This window comes from Taudactylus pleione, unplaced genomic scaffold (genome assembly GCF_031769625.1).
Source record: "Taudactylus pleione unplaced genomic scaffold, aTauple2 ptg000179l, whole genome shotgun sequence".
NCBI classification, from domain to species: Eukaryota; Metazoa; Chordata; class Amphibia; order Anura; family Myobatrachidae; genus Taudactylus; species Taudactylus pleione.
The window spans coordinates 3,566,325-3,584,682 of record NW_028284581.1 but is presented as its reverse complement, the minus strand read 5'-3'; the positions used below and the strand labels follow the sequence as shown (position 1 = coordinate 3,584,682).

General features: G+C 45.7%; 1 protein-coding gene across 1 annotated transcript in view; it reads left to right on the top strand.

Moving 5' to 3' along the window:
- DEK (DEK proto-oncogene) overlaps window positions 1-18,358 on the top strand; it is a 58,911-nt gene that overhangs the window by 13,476 nt on the left and 27,077 nt on the right. The window contains exons 2-4 of the mRNA XM_088475847.1: window positions 2,360-2,537; window positions 9,947-10,045; window positions 13,861-13,970. Coding sequence (XP_088331973.1) covers window positions 2,360-2,537; window positions 9,947-10,045; window positions 13,861-13,970 — 387 coding nt within the window. The remainder of the gene's footprint in view (window positions 1-2,359; window positions 2,538-9,946; window positions 10,046-13,860; window positions 13,971-18,358) is intronic.

Sequence of the window (18,358 nt, the reverse complement as noted above, 5' to 3'; positions counted from 1 at the left end):
TTTGTGATGCAAAGCCTGAAATCAAATGAAGCCCTATCAAATATTACTCTAACTAGGTGATCTGCAGACTTCCAGCCGTAGCTTTTACACAATTACCTCTACAAAGTACACCTAAAAGCCCCCGTACATGGGCAATCAATTGGTGCATTTGTGTTTTGCAGATGATTGCAGATTTTTATTGTTTTTTACACAATGTATGGGGTTGGATTTCACAGATCAATCAACCGATTTGTGGACCAATACTAGTAAAATGATGAGCCTTCCACTACTGTCAGATATGTTATTTGCTGAAAATGATCTGTAATGTATAGGTGCAGATTGGTGGATTTGGGCAGTCTTTAAATTGGGGGGGGGGGGGGGGCTTAAAAATCACAGCGTCCGTGGATCCTTTTTTTTTTTTTTTTTTTTTTTTCTCTCAATTACTATATACTTTTATTATATGAAGATCCATATCAGTAACCCAGGCAAAGCCGGATCATGAAGCTTTTATTGTATTTTTATTCTTCTGCCATAGGGGACACAGGCCAGTATGCTGAGTATAGGCTGGTGAGTAGGAGTCTGGGCACCAAATGGTTACTTTTTCTTCCCAAGTAGCCCAGGCTCACTCTTCCATGCTCCCAGCCACAGGCAGCCAGTTTTTGTTTGATGTCTGCAGGAACGGGAATCCAGGATGCCTATTTGCTTATTCCCATCCAATTCAGTCACCAGCGCTTCCTTAGGTTTGCTGTCCGGGAGGAGCCTTTCCAGTTTTGGGCATTGCCATTTGGACTTCTCACGGCTCCTTGTGTTGTGACTCCGCTTTGGTGCAAAAGAATACAAATCCTGCCTTATCTAAATGACCTACTTTTCCTGGCCCAGTCACCGGATGCCCTCAGGAAATGCATTCGTCTCTCACTTTCTCCAGTCCCACGGATGGATCATCAATTGGAAGAAATCCTCCCTGACTCCGTCTCAGTAGATGTTGCATTTTAAGGCTTTGCTTGATTCCAGTGGTCCTGGTTCTTTGCTGGGGTTTGCCGGATATATCAACTTGATGGCTTCTGTGCACAATCTCAAGTTGCCGAGGTACTGCTCATGCACCAGGGATCCGGGAGCTCTTCTGGTGGACGCCTTACCGGTTTGGTGGACCTTCCCTCTCATGCACATCTTCCCACCAATCTCTTAAGTTGATGTGGTTCCCGATTTGGCCATGAAGGGCTTGGTATAAGGATCTTCGATGTCGTCTCTACATAGATGCTCCACTGCATCTTGCTCTCAGGCCGGATATTCTGTCTGATGGCCCATGCTTCCATTCTAATCTGGCCCATCTAGCTTGAGACGTCCGTCCTGAGAGCTAAGGAGTTCTCAAAGTCTGTCATTTGGACCATGCTCCCTGAAATTTGTATGGTTCTTAAAACTCTTCAGGCATCTTCTTTTGAGCCCTTGGACACTGTGGATATTCTTTGGCTTACATGGAAGACTGTCTTCCTTATTGCCATGGCCTCTGCCTGGCGGGTGTCAGATTTGAGTGTATTGTCCTGTTGCTCTGTTTCTTCATTTTCGCCTTACCGGATTGGGCTAACTTCCTAAGGTTGTAACCAGGTTTCACATCAACCAGGCTATCGTGGTTCCTTCTTTCCAGGTTAGGGATTCTTCGTCGGAGAAGGCCTCCTTGGATGTCGTAAGGGCCCTCTGGAATTATGTAGATAGGACAAGTGATATCCGGATAACTAATGCCCTTTGTCCTGTATGACTTTCACAAACAGGCCTGGCTGGCTACCAAACAGACTTTGGCCAGATGGCTGTTTTGACTCTTCGCCATGCATATTCTGTGGCACACTTTCCGACCTCGGTGACCGATCATTCCACCAAGTCGGTGGGAACTACTTGTGCAGCTCCATGTCGTGCTTCTGCCTAGCAGGTTTGTAAAGCGGCCACATGATCTTCTGCCCTAACGTTTCTTAAATTGCCTGCATACTGCCTGTGTCCCCTATGGAGCAAGAAGAAAAGGAGATTTCAGTTGACCTATTAAATCCTTCGATTCCATAGGGACACAGGGTGCCCACCCTGACGCACTTGGCTTTCAGGGCATTGCTCTGCTTCCAGTTCGTGTGTGCCAGTCTTCCTTATCCTTCTTGCTCCATGCCTTGGCTTGCTAACTTAACTGGCTGCCTGCTATAGGGTATAGGGAGAGGGAATCTGAGCTGCTGGGAAAGAAAAAAATAAGTATTTGGTGTTCAAACTCCTACTCACCAGCCTAAATTTCGCATACAGCCTGTTTCCCTTATGGCATTTAAGTAAAGGATTTTAAGTTATGCGCACAAAGTGTGTGTGTGTATGTATATTTATTAATATATTATATATTTTTTTTTACATGAAGAAAAAGACTTCTGCTAAATCGGACACCCCTGAAAAAGAGGAGCCAGAGATTGTTGAGCAGTCCACAGAAGGCAAGGAAACCGAAGATGCTGAATATGGAAGTGAAGGAGAAAAGGATGAGGTGGAGGAGAATGACGACGTGGAAGAGGATGAAGATGACGATGATGACGAGAAAAAAGGTGTGTGAACTACCACTCTAAAATACTGAGCTACCATTTATTTTATTCATGGTACTAGCTTGAAGTACATCCTCCTTAGAAATTGTGGTGTTTGATGCTTCCTTGATGTTTCTCTGATGTAAGTTGTTGGTAAAAAAATGTTATACAACTAAAATAGAAACTGGTATTTTTTACTTTTCTGTGACTTGTTTTTACTGAAGAATTACCACATATCTAGGGTGTTTTTTCTTTTCTTTTTCTTTTCTTGAAATTCTCAGTCTAATGCCACATATCCACTAAACTATATACCGATCTCGTTTAGTGTATCCCCGGCATTGGCGTGCTCAATGTCGTTATCATTAACAATATCGTTCAGTGCCGGCAGCCTCTCTCATCCCTGAACCTGCACAACATGACGATATCGTCAGGTTGGACAGCAGGTTCGGTCGATGAGCGCCGTCGTCGACCAGCGAGCATGCGCATCGCTGGCCGTTGACGGCACATTTACTGGACGATATAGTGAACGACTGAACAATATTGTTATCGTTCAGTCATTCAAAGTATCGTCTAGTGGATAGGCAGCATTAGGGTCTTAATAAATTTTGCGTCTACCCAGTTTGACTGTTTACTCCATAGTAAGATGAGAATCCTATCTTTTATTTTATGTCAACTACAAAATAAATGTAATAGCAAGGTTTGGGTTAACATGTAATTTTCATTGAGGTTCAGAGTAGGGATGGCCATCAATGGTTAACCACCGATGGTCTATTGTTTTACCATTGATGGCGGTGATCCAATCATTTATTATAGTTAGTAATAGAGCAGGGCTGACCATTAAAGGGTGACACCATCGATGGTTGACCTGTTGATGGTTTCCTATCGTCGAGGTTAACTCACTGATGGCCATCCCTAGTTTAGAGACTTTGGTAACATCTTGAGAATAATTGTAATTTCATGAGTGATGCTAGTCTCCACCAGTATTCTGCTTTCTGCCAAAACTCCCATCAGGTTACTATTGCATACTATCAGTTTAAGTTCTTGTGTATACCGGTTACTGTTTTCAATTTTTTTTTTTTTTTTTTTTTTTTGATGGCTGTAAAATAAAATGGACTGTTGGTAAAAATGTCATTACGTTGGAATGCTATAGAGGTTGGTTTGAGCCCTCCCACTTCTGCCAGCTGCGCAGGAGAGAGTGAGGGAGCAGTGATGGAGACAGTGGGGGAGCGAGAAGGACACGCAGGGAGAACATGGTTTGGTAGGGAACAGAAGTAGATGGATATATTTACACGCACAAGGCCACCTCCTAGTGCGGTAACATATGAAAATCGCCAAAGTGAAAGAACTTCAAATAAGCTATATATGAAATCTCAGATTGACTCTTTAGACCAGGAATGTCAAACTCGCGGGCCACATGCGGCCCAAAGAAGCTATTTGTGGCTCAACCATGTGGGCCCCAATATATATATATATTCCCGATATCCGATCCCGGCAGGGGTGACTGGGCCACATAATTTGTGTTGGAATGGTGGTCTCTGAAGCGATCAGAGAAGCCTCTGATCGCTTCAGAGGCCAGCGTTCTCAGAGATGCAGTTCGCGTCATGCCATCACCCGCCATGTGAGCGGCCTGCCCTGCTGGATGTAGTTAGATCCAGTGAGCGGCAGGCGTCTACGCGGGAGCTGTGCCCAGCAGCCAGCGTGAAGGGAGGTAAGTAAGATAGAGGTAAGTGGGGTCTGTTCTATATTGGGAGGGGGCACAAAATAAGGGGCATTACTGGGGGCTCTGCATAACGGGCATTACTGGGGGCACAACAACATAAGGGGCATTACTAGGGGCTCTGCATAAGGGGCACTACAAAGGACGTTACTGAGGGCTCAACATAAGGGGCATTACTGGGGCACTGCATACTGCGTACTACTAGGGCACTGCATAAGGGGTACAAATTCAGGGGGCATTGCAAAACGGGCTGTAATACAGGGTAGAATTGAATAAGGGGCACTACTACAGGGGGCATTGCATTGGATTTTATTAATAATAAACCTTTCAAAATTGCATACAAGTCCCTTTTTTTTTTTTTTTTTTTTGCCGCCTACTCGCTCGTAGACCTTGAAAAAATTCGTCCCGGTTGGTATTTTGAGTTTGACATGCCTGCTTTAGAAGAGCCTCATTAAAATAATTCTTCTTTAATAAGACTTGAGAATGCAAACATGAACAGACCTAGGGCCAGATGTAGTAGAGTGCAAGGTTTTAGTAAAACACTAACTCGCACCTTGTGTTTAGAAAGTGCGAGCTGGTGCCGCAATTTGCAAATGTAATAGTCTGCGAACTTCTGAGTTCAAGGATATTACACTATGCGAGTATTTGCCTATGTAAACTCAGACCTTTTTTTAATGCGACTCAGGGTTCGCAAAATATGCGCTATAGCGCATTTTTACGCGCTACAGGAAGTTGGGGACCCAGTTTTTAAAACTCAGCGGGTCCTACAGGACCCACGGTGTGAAGTGCCGCAGCAGCCAATCATCACCGCCGGCGGCGTCTCCTCAACCAATCGCTGCCGGCAGATTCTCATCAGCCTATTGATGCTGGAAGCGTCTCCTCCCCTGCTGGACAAAGACTGGCTGGCTGGAGACGTGAGAACTACAGCTCCCAGAATCCCCGCGTCTGCCGGCGCCTTCTGCAGCTTCCGCTCCCTCGGACTCTCCCTGTGCCTCTTCTCTACTGAACCTCTGCTCCGTGGCTCCCCCCTCCCTGCTGGCTTCCACCTCCTGCAGACTGCCAGCACATCCTGTAGGTGCAGGTGAGTAATGATGCATACACACTGTTACATTAGTAACAGTGTGTATGCTGGTAGTAAAGTGCTGCTGCGCATGTGAGGAGAGCCGGGGGACAGGACACGTACATCCCTTCCTGTGCCAGCTCTTGCGATCAGTACCTGCGCAGTATGTACGTGTCCTGGTATAGGTGTGCAGGAAGTGGCTCTACATTGCGTGGGAGCATGCCCTGGTGCCCCCGAGGGTATGGAAGAGGGGTGATGGGGCTCCAGGCAGGGTGTGTAAGATGGAGGGGGGTGCACCCCGTGTTCTACTCCCTCCCCCACATGTGTATGTAGGTGATAGCGCTCAGTGATTGCTGAGTGTGCGCAGTGCTGTCCCCTGGGGATTCTTTCTGGTTACTGCAGTAGGGGGGCATTAGTCCCGTGCCCTTGGCACTTATTCTGTGCTGAGGATTAAAGATTATATGGGATATATTTTATCGCAGGGTAATAATCCCACCAAAGGGCATCAATATTATTCATATAAAGCATTTTTTTCAGAGCAATAATATGATGCTATCATTCCTCTGAGAAACCTATACCTGCTGTGAGCTACAGAGCTAGCACTCCATTCTCCAGCTGCCAGCTGTCCTTAGTCAGTGCTTACTACACAGCTGTCCTGGTCCATAGTGACCATCTAATACTAATCAAAACCTAAGACAATCTTTGAAATCGCCCCACAGGCCATAGGTTACCCCCATACTGTGTTTATTTCCATAATAAATACACATTACTATAGGCAGGGTTACTGGATATTCCTTACTGTAAACTACCTTAGAGGTAGTATGCAGCTGTCAGGACGGATACTGAAAATTACTTTGCAGTTCCACAGCATAAACACCTTACCCCCAGCACTGCCTGTCCCTAATCTCCCCTTTGCCCCCAACGCTATCCCAGCTGTCTGCCCTTGTCCCCTCTCTACCCTTAGTACTACCTGCTCCTAACCTGTTCTTTGCCCCCAGTAATGCCAAAGCTGCTATCCACCCCTCTCCCCCAACTGCTATCTGCCCCCAGCACTGTCCCAACTGCTTCCTGCCCTCAACCCCCATAATATGTGATGGGACCCAAAAACAGTGGAGTAGGACCCCAATTTTTCAAAGTGAAGGGTCCCTGGGACCCACAATTTTTTTCGCTCAGCGCAATTACTGGCGACTAGCATTAAAAGGTCCGAGGTATATAGAAGTTTTCACATATCAGTGAGATCCGTGAAGACTTCTCTCCCCCCCCCCCCCTCTTCCTCTCTCTCCCCCCCTCTCTCCTCGCTCTCCCCCCCTCTTCCTCGCTCTCCCCCCCCCCCCTCTTCCTCGCTCTCCCCCCCCCCCTCTTCCTCTCTCTCTCCCCCCCTCTTCCTCTCTCTCTCCCCCCTCTTCCTCTCTCTCTCCCCCCCTCTTCCTCTCTCTCTCCCCCCCCTCTTCCTCTCTCTCTCCCCCCCCTCTTCCTCTCTCTCCCCCCCTCTTCCTCTCTCTCTCCCCCCCCTCTTCCTCTCTCTCTCCCCCCCCCTCTTCCTCTCTCTCTCCCCCCCTCTTCCTCTCTCTCTCCCCCCCCTCTTCCTCTCTCTCTTCCCTCCCCCCCCCTCTTCCTCTCTCTCTCCCCCCCCCTCTTCCTCTCTCTCTCCCCCCCCCTTCCTCTCTCTCTCCCCCCCCTCTTCCTCTCTCTCTCCCCCCCCTCTTCCTCTCTCTCTCCCCCCCCCTCTTCCTCTCTCTCTCCCCCCCCCCTCTTCCTCTCTCTCCCCCCCTCCCTCTTCCTCTCTCTCTCCCCCCCCCTCTTCCTCTCTCTCCCCCCCCTCTTCCTCTCTCTCTCCCCCCCCCTCTTCCTCTCTCTCTCCCCCCCCCTCTTCCTCTCTCTCTCCCCCCCCTCTTCCTCTCTCTCTCCCCCCCCCTCTTCCTCTCTCTCTCCCCCCCCCTCTTCCTCTCTCTCTCCCCCCCCCCCCCTCTTCCTCTCTCTCTCCTCCCCCCCCCTCTTCCTCTCTCTCTCCCCCCCCCCCCTCTTCCTCTCTCTCTCCCCCCCCCCCTCTTCCTCTCTCTCTCCCCCCCTCTTCCTCTCTCTCTCCCCCCCCTCTCTCTCTCTCTCCCCCCCCTCTTCCTCTCTCTCTCCCCCCCCTCTTCCTCTCTCTCTCCCCCCCCTCTTCCTCTCTCTCTCCCCCCCCTCTTCCTCTCTCTCTCCCCCCCCTCTTCCTCTCTCTCTCCCCCCCCTCTTCCTCTCTCTCTCCCCCCCCTCTTCCTCTCTCTCTCCCCCCCCTCTTCCTCTCTCTCTCCCCCCCCTCTTCCTCTCTCTCTCCCCCCCCCTCTTCCTCTCTCTCTCCCCCCCCTCTTCCTCTCTCTCTCCCCCCCCCCCCTCTTCCTCTCTCTCCCCCCCCCCTCTTCCTCTCTCTCCCCCCCCCCCTCTTCCTCTCTCTTCCCCCCCCCTCTTCCTCTCTCTCTCCCCCCCCTCTTCCTCTCTCTCTCCCCCCCCTCTTCCTCTCTCTCTCTCCCCCCCCTCTTCCTCTCTCTCTCCCCCCCCCCCTCTTCCTCTCTCTCTCCCCCCCCCCCTCTTCCTCTCTCTCTCCCCCCCCCCCTCTTCCTCTCTCTCTCCCCCCCCCCTCTTCCTCTCTCTCTCCCCCCCCCCTCTTCCTCTCTCCCTCCCCCCCCCTCTTCCTCTCTCTCTCCCCCCCCCTCTTCCTCTCTCTCTCCCCCCCTCTTCCTCTCTCTCTCCCCCCCCCTCTTCCTCTCTCTCCCCCCCCCTCTTCCTCTCTCTCTCCCCCCCCCCTCTTCCTCTCTCTCTCCCCCCCCCCTCTTCCTCTCTCTCTCCCCCCCCCCTCTTCCTCTCTCTCTCCCCCCCCCTCTTCCTCTCTCTCTCCCCCCCCTCTTCCTCTCTCTCTCCCCCCCCCTCTTCCTCTCTCTCTCCCCCCCCCCTCTTCCTCTCTCTCTCCCCCCCCCCCTCTTCCTCTCTCTCTCCCCCCCCCCTCTTCCTCTCTCTCTCCCCCCCCCCTCTTCCTCTCTCTCTCCCCCCCCCTCTTCCTCTCTCTCTCCCCCCCCCCTCTTCCTCTCTCTCTCCCCCCCCCTCTTCCTCTCTCTCTCCCCCCCCCCCTCTTCCTCTCTCTCTCCCCCCCCCCTCTTCCTCTCTCTCTCCCCCCCCCCTCTTCCTCTCTCTCTCCCCCCCCCCTCTTCCTCTCTCTCTCCCCCCCCCTCTTCCTCTCTCTCTCCCCCCCCCCTCTTCCTCTCTCTCTCCCCCCCCCTCTTCCTCTCTCTCTCCCCCCCCCTCTTCCTCTCTCTCTCCCCCCCCCCCTCTTCCTCTCTCTCTCCCCCCCCCCCTCTTCCTCTCTCTCCCCCCCCCCCCTCTTCCTCTCTCTCTCCCCCCCCCCTCTTCCTCTCTCTCTCCCCCCCCCCTCTTCCTCTCTCTCTCCCCCCCCCCTCTTCCTCTCTCTCTCTCTCTCTTCCTCTCTCTCTCTCTCTCTCCCCCCTCTTCCTCTCTCTCTCTCTCTCTCCCCCCCTCTTCCTCTCTCTCTCTCTCTCTCTCCCCCCCTCTTCCTCTCTCTCTCTCTCTCTCCCCCCCTCTTCCTCTCTCTCTCTCTCTCTCTCCCCCCCCTCTTCCTCTCTCTCTCTCTCTCTCTCTCCCCCCCCCTCTTCCTCTCTCTCTCTCTCTCTCTCCCCCCCCCTCTTCCTCTCTCTCTCTCTCATATATATTGGGTGTCTATTCAATCCAGTGGGAGTTGAATAGTTGGTAGCTATTCAATTCACCGCGATGTTTACTCTGACAGCAAGCAGTTAACTCTGAGAATGCCGGTTCTCACGACTTAACCTGGATGTTTAGTTGCGAGAACCGGCATCCTCCGACTAAAGTGCCTCCAGTGAGTCTGTTAGCTCTGCGCTAAGCCGGAAAACAGCCTCGCTGCCGGCTCTTTAGTTGGATTTCTTCACCCTCAGAAGGGTGCCAGAAGAAACCATTAGATGGACTACAGTAAACTGCGCACTGAATTGAATCTCTCCCATAGTATTTAGACATGCTAGAAATCTTAAGGATAATTCTAGCGCTAGTATAAGAAATGAGAACACTCCAAATAGTCTCTCCTCCTTGTGTGGGAGCGATCACCCTGATCATGCCACACTACTCAGCCCGTACAACGCTGCTAATGCTTGTGTGCCCTCCCCCTAAGGGGCCGTGGCCTCAGCTCCATGATTCGGTCACGCCCCATGACTATGAGCTCGGGCTTCGGGGCTAATTGAATTATCTCGGGAGATCACTTAGCCGGCTGTAAAGTACCGTGGCTAATTGAATTCACTCCCTTCATGTATCATTCTTGCCATATATTTTTCACTATACCCTTCCATAACCAAAAATGTATAAAGGAAAGAGGCATTCAGGGATGCACAGGTCACATTTAGTAGAGCAAAACATTCTGTAAAGAAAGACCTCCCAAAATGGGGATAAAGGGGTGGGGGTGTGCTAAAGAGAGAAACAGAGGCAGCACTGGGTTGAGAGATTTTTACATGACCATTTTTTACACTAACCTGCAAAAAAAATAGTTGCTAAACTGCCAGACTTATTAGGGTAGTTCTAGCAAAGAAGCTTTTATTTGTTTTCACCCCTTCCAGTATTGACATTTTTTAAAATGTGTAATTTCTTCTGTTTTTCATCCTTCAGAAAAGAGTCTCATTGTTGAAGGAAAGAGAGAAAAGAAGAAGGTTGAGAGGCTAACCTTGGAAATGACAATGTTAAAAAAAGAACCCATCTTATCTGAAGGTGAGTAAACATTCAAGGTTAATGCCTTCCCAAATGCAGTTTTAAAAAAATGAAATAGTTTTGTGCACCTTATTATCCTTGTCCTCCTTGTGTGTGTGTGTGTTTTTTTTTTTTTTTTGACTTTTTTTTTTTTTTTTAATCTTGTTTTACTTTTCAGGACTCTAAAGTACTGAAGTGATCCCTTCCCTTGCATTAGCTCCACCCTACACTCCCCTGCCAGCTGCAGGGACATTTTTGTTACTGATGGAATCTCTGGGCTTTGGAGAGTAATATCAATATACCGGAATGCTTGCAGAAATGTGCAGCATGTCTTCCTCAGTATCTGCAAGTCCTACACTGACCACCTGTTTCAAATAATAACAATGTAGCTAAAGTCAAAATGCTCTTGTCTCATCCATGGAGGCTGACCTGCAACCAAGACTTGGGGGGCTGCTTTTGTGTCTTTATATAAATTCCCAACATATCTCGCCACATTGCACAGAAAACAGTAAAGCATGGGTGTCGTGTGGATAGCCTACACGGCTGACTGTTTGTCACAGATACTCATAGGATCCACCTCTGTTCTGGCAGAACCAACCGAAACTAAATTTCTGGCACAGTCTGTTCAGTTTATACAGCTTGCCATGGGTTCTTGGTGGTAAGCAACGGTAACAGACACTCCACCTCTTTTGCTGACCTCATTCATCAGCGTGGTCTTGGACAGGGGTCATCAGGTTCAGTAGCAATGCCATGCTATTTCAGTGCAGTGTCCTGTGAGTTTTCTCATCAATATTTTATAGAAATCCTCACTGACTATTTCAGAGTTCGGCCATGTTTCCACTAAACTTTCAGGACAGCAGGGGTTCTGCAGAGTCTGGTCAGGCACTATTATAAAGATGTTACTTTGATTTCCAGCTCTCCTCTGCAGTTGGAAACTTTTCATCTATAATATACATACTCAAAAACAGGGGACTCACCAATCCACATAAAATATAATCACTTCAATAATTTTTCAACTTTAAAAATGTCTCAAATATAGCAGGATTTTGTTATTCATACCACCGTGTACATGTAAATCATCACACCACTACATAGGCTTTTATGTCAGCATGCATGTTGATGTTTCGGACCACTCTCCAATTTTCAAGACCACCAGCTTCTCAGCAGCCGCCTTTCATATGCAGATCACCCAGCACTTCCCTAAAACACTGTACAGTCCATGCACCTGTAGCAGCTCACAACATGCATTCCACTGCACTGAGCATGTGCCAGATATATGACTAACATCTCTTACTAACAATTATTGCTCCACATGATTCATTTAATCAGCAGCCAAATCTGCATCTGTGCTATGCATGCCAGGGCATATTGTCCAGGCAGTCACATACAATGTGTGGCTAATAGACGTTAACCTAGATGCTTAAAAGTACAAGTGCAAAGAGGCACCATATGTATATCCCTATCAACTGAATGTTCTACCATCTACTGGCTCAGTACGGGAGACATTTGCCACACAGCAAATGTTTTATATGCAACCTGTAGGAAAAACTCATATCTATCGAAAAGGCATTATCTGAGTATGATCTGCAGCTCTCAAAGCCTAATCCCTAACTCTGCACAGGATCCTTGCTAAAAGGCCCATGCTTGGATTATCAATGACCAGAAATTCAATGTGGTAGCTTCCCAGTGATGGGTGTTCTTCGTTTGCATTTGACAGCAAAGTGTTTTTTGGGGGGGGGTTTTCTGATCTCAATTTTTGAAGCCTGCAGTTTGCAATTTCTCATTAAAGTCTGTTCCAGATCCTTGTGACTGCGTTGCTCACTTCTTCTGGTTGATAACCTCGTTCAAGGCTGACATTTTTCGTTATAGAATTGAGCTGTTGTAATGGCGAGTACCGGCAATGTTCATTCCAGGGGTGGAAAACTGTGATGTTGACCATCTCTCAAGGCACGTCCTGCACCTACAAGAGTTGTGCCACAGACAGGAAAACTTTCAGCAGATTGTGGACTGACTGGGTCAGCTAGACATTGACATGATGGTGTCTAGCTGAATGACCAGGGATCTCCATGCATTTCTTGTAGATGCTGTTATGGTCCAGTGGGATTACAATATAAATTATTTGTTGCCACCAGTAGCTATTCTGTCCCACATTTTCTAAAACATAAAGGTTCATGTGGCCAAAATGCTTGTGGCACAGGGGCAATTCACAAGACATTGGGTCCGTAGTGAAGCCTTCCTTTACGTGAGGATCGGCTAGCCCATTAACCATTTTACCATGAGACATTGGCTACATTACTAAAGAGAGTTGTACTAGTCTCCTGCCACTCAGCCTCCACTTTCCCCCTTTCAGTCACTCCACTAGCTCCAATGTACTTCATCAACTTCAAGCTCCTCTCCAAAGCCCTTGATTACTCGCACCCCCATCACCATCCTGCAGATGCAACTTATTTTTCACCCACGCTCCACCATGATGACTTCTTCCATGCTCTGGATCTCTTCCCACACTCCAAAATGTGCCTATTTTCCCAGATTTTAAATGTGCCCTAAAAACTCACCTAATCACTGTAGCCTACCACCCCTTCTTCTGATTCTCCAAAATTTACACCCCACTCTTATGTCAACCCATTTCCCTTTTAGAATATAAGCTCTTGTAAGCAGAGCTGGCTCTCTGCAATTGCTACGTTTGTCATTTGTGCTTTGTAATTTGTGTACCTGTCTAAATTGTTCACCTTATGCCCATGTAATCTGTATGTGTTATGCCTATGTACAGTGCTGCAGAGCCTTTTAAATTGAGCCATAAGTGTGGATCTTAAAGCCATAAGGAGTTCTGTAATGTCCTGGTTAGTGATCGCACAGTTTAAGTTCATAATTATGTGGGTCCCAGGGACCCATCATTAACAAAATTTGAGCGCTTACCTCACTTTGAGTCCCATCATAATTTACCTTCCCATGTGCCTTTATATATGCCAGTTAAAACTTACCCCACCCCCTTACGTTTGCTGCTGAAGCCTACGCAGAGATGTGGGACAGTAAATTTTCCTCCCATTGGCCCTCACTACTTGTGGTGCTGATGTCTCATCTGTACTGGTGATGTCTGTCCTCAAACTAATGGTGATTTTTAGTCATATTAGTGATGTCCCCAATTTCTACTCGTATAGTAATGGCAAAGCACTGTGCTCTGCACAATGACTGTGACCTCTTGTGAAGAGGAGGAGGTCTTGTGAAGTGCTTGTATATCCATCCCCAAGCCACCTGCACATCGGCTGGACCCTGCTACTCTACTCCCCCAGATAGCATGTAGTAGGACTTGCATGAACACACTATAGAGCAAAAGCAACCTGAAGTTGCAGTCTCACAAAATATCTAACAAGCAACAGGTTGCATAAGATGTAAAATGCTCATTTGATGCTGTTTGGGTATCCCGAGACTTGTAGTTTCAGAGTAGCTGGATATCCATGAGTTGTGTAATGTTTTACATCTTAGGTCATGTCTTTGTTTCCCCCTGATCACTGCATTACAAATCTAGTTTAAATTAAACCGTGTGATCTTTTTCTAATTGTTCTGCAGCAGGTCCTTAATGTAACTTGTGTCGAAAGTAGAGGAAAATACGGGCAGAGAGCTAATTAGCACAATCTCTTCTTGAAGGCCTTTATATTAAAAATGGCAAGCGCAAACTTCAACCCTGACTAGCATGTAAAAGGAAGCAAAAACTGCTCCTGTGTTACCTCTGAAAACTATTTCCTTTCCAAATATTTGTGAGAATAGTTCTTATTTCAATTGAAGGATTGATTCAGCCTAAACACCATATTTGTGTAATAGAATTTTCCCTTTTCTAGGAAAGGGGCAAAAGCTGTACGATATCGAACGAATTAATTATTTCTTAAAGAAGAAAAGATGTGAAGAGTTGCGACTTTTACACCGCCTTCTTTTTAATCGAATGGGCACAGTAAGTGTTGAATGCAAAAGGAAAATAAAACTAATAGAGAATTCATGTCTAATAGACAACATTACATAAATACTATTGCTTCTCTGCAAATCTGTTTGAGGCAAAGCTGTATATTTACAGTGTAAGGGACAGATGCAATTATGGCCGGAAGACACTGAATCTGATCTCGGGAGCTTTCCCACATTAACTATACAGGCAGCATCTGCCTACTGTAATAGGCATAAAAATGTTCATGTAAAATTGAATCTGCACCTAAAACTGATTATACTGACTGGTGTAGGACTCATTCCTCCATTTTAAACCATAAGCATACTAACCACGTCCAGACATGTCCATGCATGTCGGCGCGAATGAGCGACCTTCTTGCATACAGATATATCAGACCATTCACCGTACTTTTTAGACAGACCGTGTGTGTGTGTGTATATATATATATATATATATATATATATATATATATATATATAGTGTGTGTATGTATATATATATGTGTGTGTGTGTGTGTGTATGTATATATATATATATATATTTATATTTTCTCTCTATCCATTTGCCTTCATGAACATCCTTTTCAGATAAGCACTTAGGATGAGGATCAGTGTCCCCAATTTTTATTTTTATTTTTTTTCATCCATTTGCTTATATTTTTTCTATATATTGTAGTTTACCTTTATCAAATGAATTGTTCTTATGTATTATCTTTTATCTAATTTAATCTGAAAAGTTTTGATACACCTGCATATGTTCACTAATTGAAAGATTATCTAAACTTTACACTTTTGTGTACTTTTTGCACTTTGTTGGAATTTTTTAATAAGCACACGTAGCTCTTTAGCCTCAATAGGTATCAAGTTTTCATTATGCACTTTTCTCCTATCTCTCTATCTCGCGTTGCACAAATTTGAAACCATTTTGTTTGACCACACTTATACTTTTTTTAATTTACTTTACTTACAACTAATATTATCTTAAGCATGGAAGGCACTCCTTATCAACCCTATATATTGTCTGAAATTTATTTGGTGGATTGCCGACCATCACAATCTTCTTGATAGAGCTGACACCCACACATTTTCGGAAGTGTGGTTTACTATTTAAGATTGGGTATAATTACTACCACCAACGTTTTGTGATTTATTTGCCCGTCTTCAGGCTACAAATAAACAACCATATAAGTGCAAAAGATATTACCTCCTCTCCAGATGCCGTGTCCCGTCAGGCACCTCCCGCTCTGTATGCTGGACTAACTGGGAATCCCAGTACCGCCCCCATGCCTGTCAGCGTGGTGTTAACCTAGGTAACCCGGCGCCTGCACCTAATACAGCATAAGGACATCCACAGTGTTAAACCATAACAGCATACAAGACAAAGTTAAAAATATCTGACATGCTGACTAGAGCCATCACTACAGTCCCAGCAATAAGATCTGATCTATAAATATAAATCCTGAAAAGGTAGAGTAATCCAATGTAAATCACATAAACAAATTACACAACAGAATATCACTCAAATGTGAAGAATGTATATACAGTTCAATGTACAGTACAAAAATACATTCAAATTCAGCTGGTCATTCAGTCCCTTAGGTTTCACAGTGTCCATAATGTGAATCCATTTTGCTTCTAGACGCAGCAATTTTTTATGCCATTTTCCTCGCCTACCATCTTCTGTGAGCTGGTCAATAACCATATGCTTGAAATTCGACATGGTGTGTTTGCATTCAGCAAAGTGCGTGGCTATCGGTTGATCCCGACCCATTGACATAAATGGTAGATCTTATTGTCGATCTGTGGAGTGCCATGCGTTCCTCAATGTCTAAAATATGCTCACCTGAAATATTCGACATGATTTCTAACATTCTTCTACAAATTGAATACCTTGTGTAGAGATTATATTTTTAAAGTAACAACATTTTTATTTTTCTGTTATAATTGTGAACAGTGAGAGGTGAAGGAGACACTGTACCTGAACATATTACACTGACATATTTTGAGTATTGGAACACTGTCAGGCTGACCAGCAACATGGATGAAGCAAGTGGTTTTGCATGGACTGATGTCCCGATAAGAGAGACAGTTTTTCGTATAGTGAAACCGAGGCAGTTCTTTTCAAATGGCATCACGTCTGAATATATTGGAGCAAAAAAGATACCAAGGGAGTACGCAACACGCCGACCATAGGGCGTTACAATAAGGAATTTGTACAGCGATGGATAGCCGTGCTTAATAAGTGCTCTATGGACCTGATGACTGGTTGTTGAGGAGTCTGAGAGGGAATTAACCCTGATGAGACAGTAAATTGCAGACTGTGACCGTAAAAATAAAAACTTTGCTCCAACAAGATCAGACAGGCGATTGGTATAGTAAACTCCAGCAACAGGTAGATGCCTATAAAAGAAAATTAGTGGCATTCAGAAAACAGAAATTTGATACTGTAAATAAGGATTACGTTGAGATGAGAGTATACAGATGGCTGTCAGGAAGCTCTCAAACAACATTTGACGGATATAAATTTTGGCAATTCGAGATGCAGGGCTAGAAGAGGATTATTCACCTGGTGATTTGACAATCTTCATCAGGAGATGAATTTAACACCCAAGGCACTACAGTAACAGGACAAAGCCCCCTTTAGCGGTGAAAACCCATGCCGCACGTGGGGCCACAGGATATATACCAGAAAGGGGAGGGGGGGGGGAGCAGAGGCTCTGGAAGAGGAGGGAGGAGTCTGAAGAAATACATTTGATATTCAACTTGTCAAAACATATTTTGACTCCAACTGAAATTTAGGGTTTTAAACTGGATTAGGTTATGTTCCGACTAATGCCTTAAATTCATTAGATTGGAAGATCGATTATTTTTTCTTAAATAGGCAACTTAAGCTGAGAGCATGTTTTAGACAACAAAAACCCCTCTACTGCTCTGAAGATATGTGGTCCTTTTAAACAAAATATTTGAACCCCCTTCCAATAATGTTTCAGTTCAGAGCTTTATGAAAACCTTGGATGTACTAGTTGTTTAAAGTCAAGTACAACCTACCACCTATAGAAATAATTGGAATCTGGAGGAATGGAAAGCGCTCAAAGATCTAAGCTCTTATAAGGATATCCTTGTTAGATCAGCGGATAAAGGGGGGTGAGATAGTGGTTTTGGATGTTACTAAACATTGTGAAGAAATATATTGCTAATTGTCCAACACAGAAGTTTATACATTACTAAATGAAGACCCGATAGATCATTTACTCATTGCAGCTTTAAATGGTGGTGTTATTGATACAGATTTATGACTTTGAGAATAGAATTCCCTAGGGTACCGTTACTTTATTCACTACCGAAGATACATAAGCGCTTAACTGCTCCTCCGGGATGTCCTATAGTATCTGCAAGGGATTCTTTGTTCAGTAACATCTTGAAATACTTGGACTACCACCTGTAGCCTTGTGTACAATCAGGGGGACACTACAGATCTCCTAGGTTTGGATGAATTGTGGGAATTGCCCCTTAACATTTGGTGTATAAACTGATTATGTCCATCGTGCACAAATAACCCCCATGAGGGAGGAATTGATGCTGTTATTCATTGTTAATTCCTTATCTATATAAGGGTCCTAAAATTGATTTCTTTCTGACGCTTTTGGATATGTCACTCAGGAGGATTTATTTCTACTTTTAATAGCCAGTACTTTCTACAGAACATGGGGTGTGCTATGGGGTCACACGTGGAACCCACGTATGCGAATACTTATATGGCCAGTGTAGAAAAATGTTCTCCAATAGAAATACGAGGGAGAAGACCCTGTTCTACAGACGTTATATTGATGACGTGATATTGTTATGGAGAGGTGGTTATTGTGAGTTTCAGGATCTATTTGAAGATATCAATAAGCAAGATCATTCCATCAAATTCACCTATCATGCGAGTTTGGAAGAAATATCGTTCCTAGATGTGTCAATCTCAATCAAGGATAATAAAATCTCTAAGACTTTTTTTTTTCCAAATCTACGGATAGGAATACGCTGCTACGGGCGAACAGTTTTTACCCACAGGCAACGATCAGGGCTCTACCATACTTGCAGCTCCTCAGGGTAAAGTGAATCACAAGTGATCCTGATGTCCTGAATAGGGATTTGGACCAAATTATGGAGAAATTCAGATGCAGAGGGTATTCAAAAAGAACTTTAAGCCTGGCACGGAAGAAGGTAGATTGGATCCCTAGATCAGAAAGCCTTATATTTTAAATTGGGTGCATACGTATACTACAGCACACATGATGCACAATGCCAGTAAAGACCTTTGGCCAGTTATACAGAAAGACCAGGACCTTGCCAGCCTGAAGCATACCAAGATCAGATCTTGCTATAACAGAGGCAGCAATATAAGGGACTAGGTAG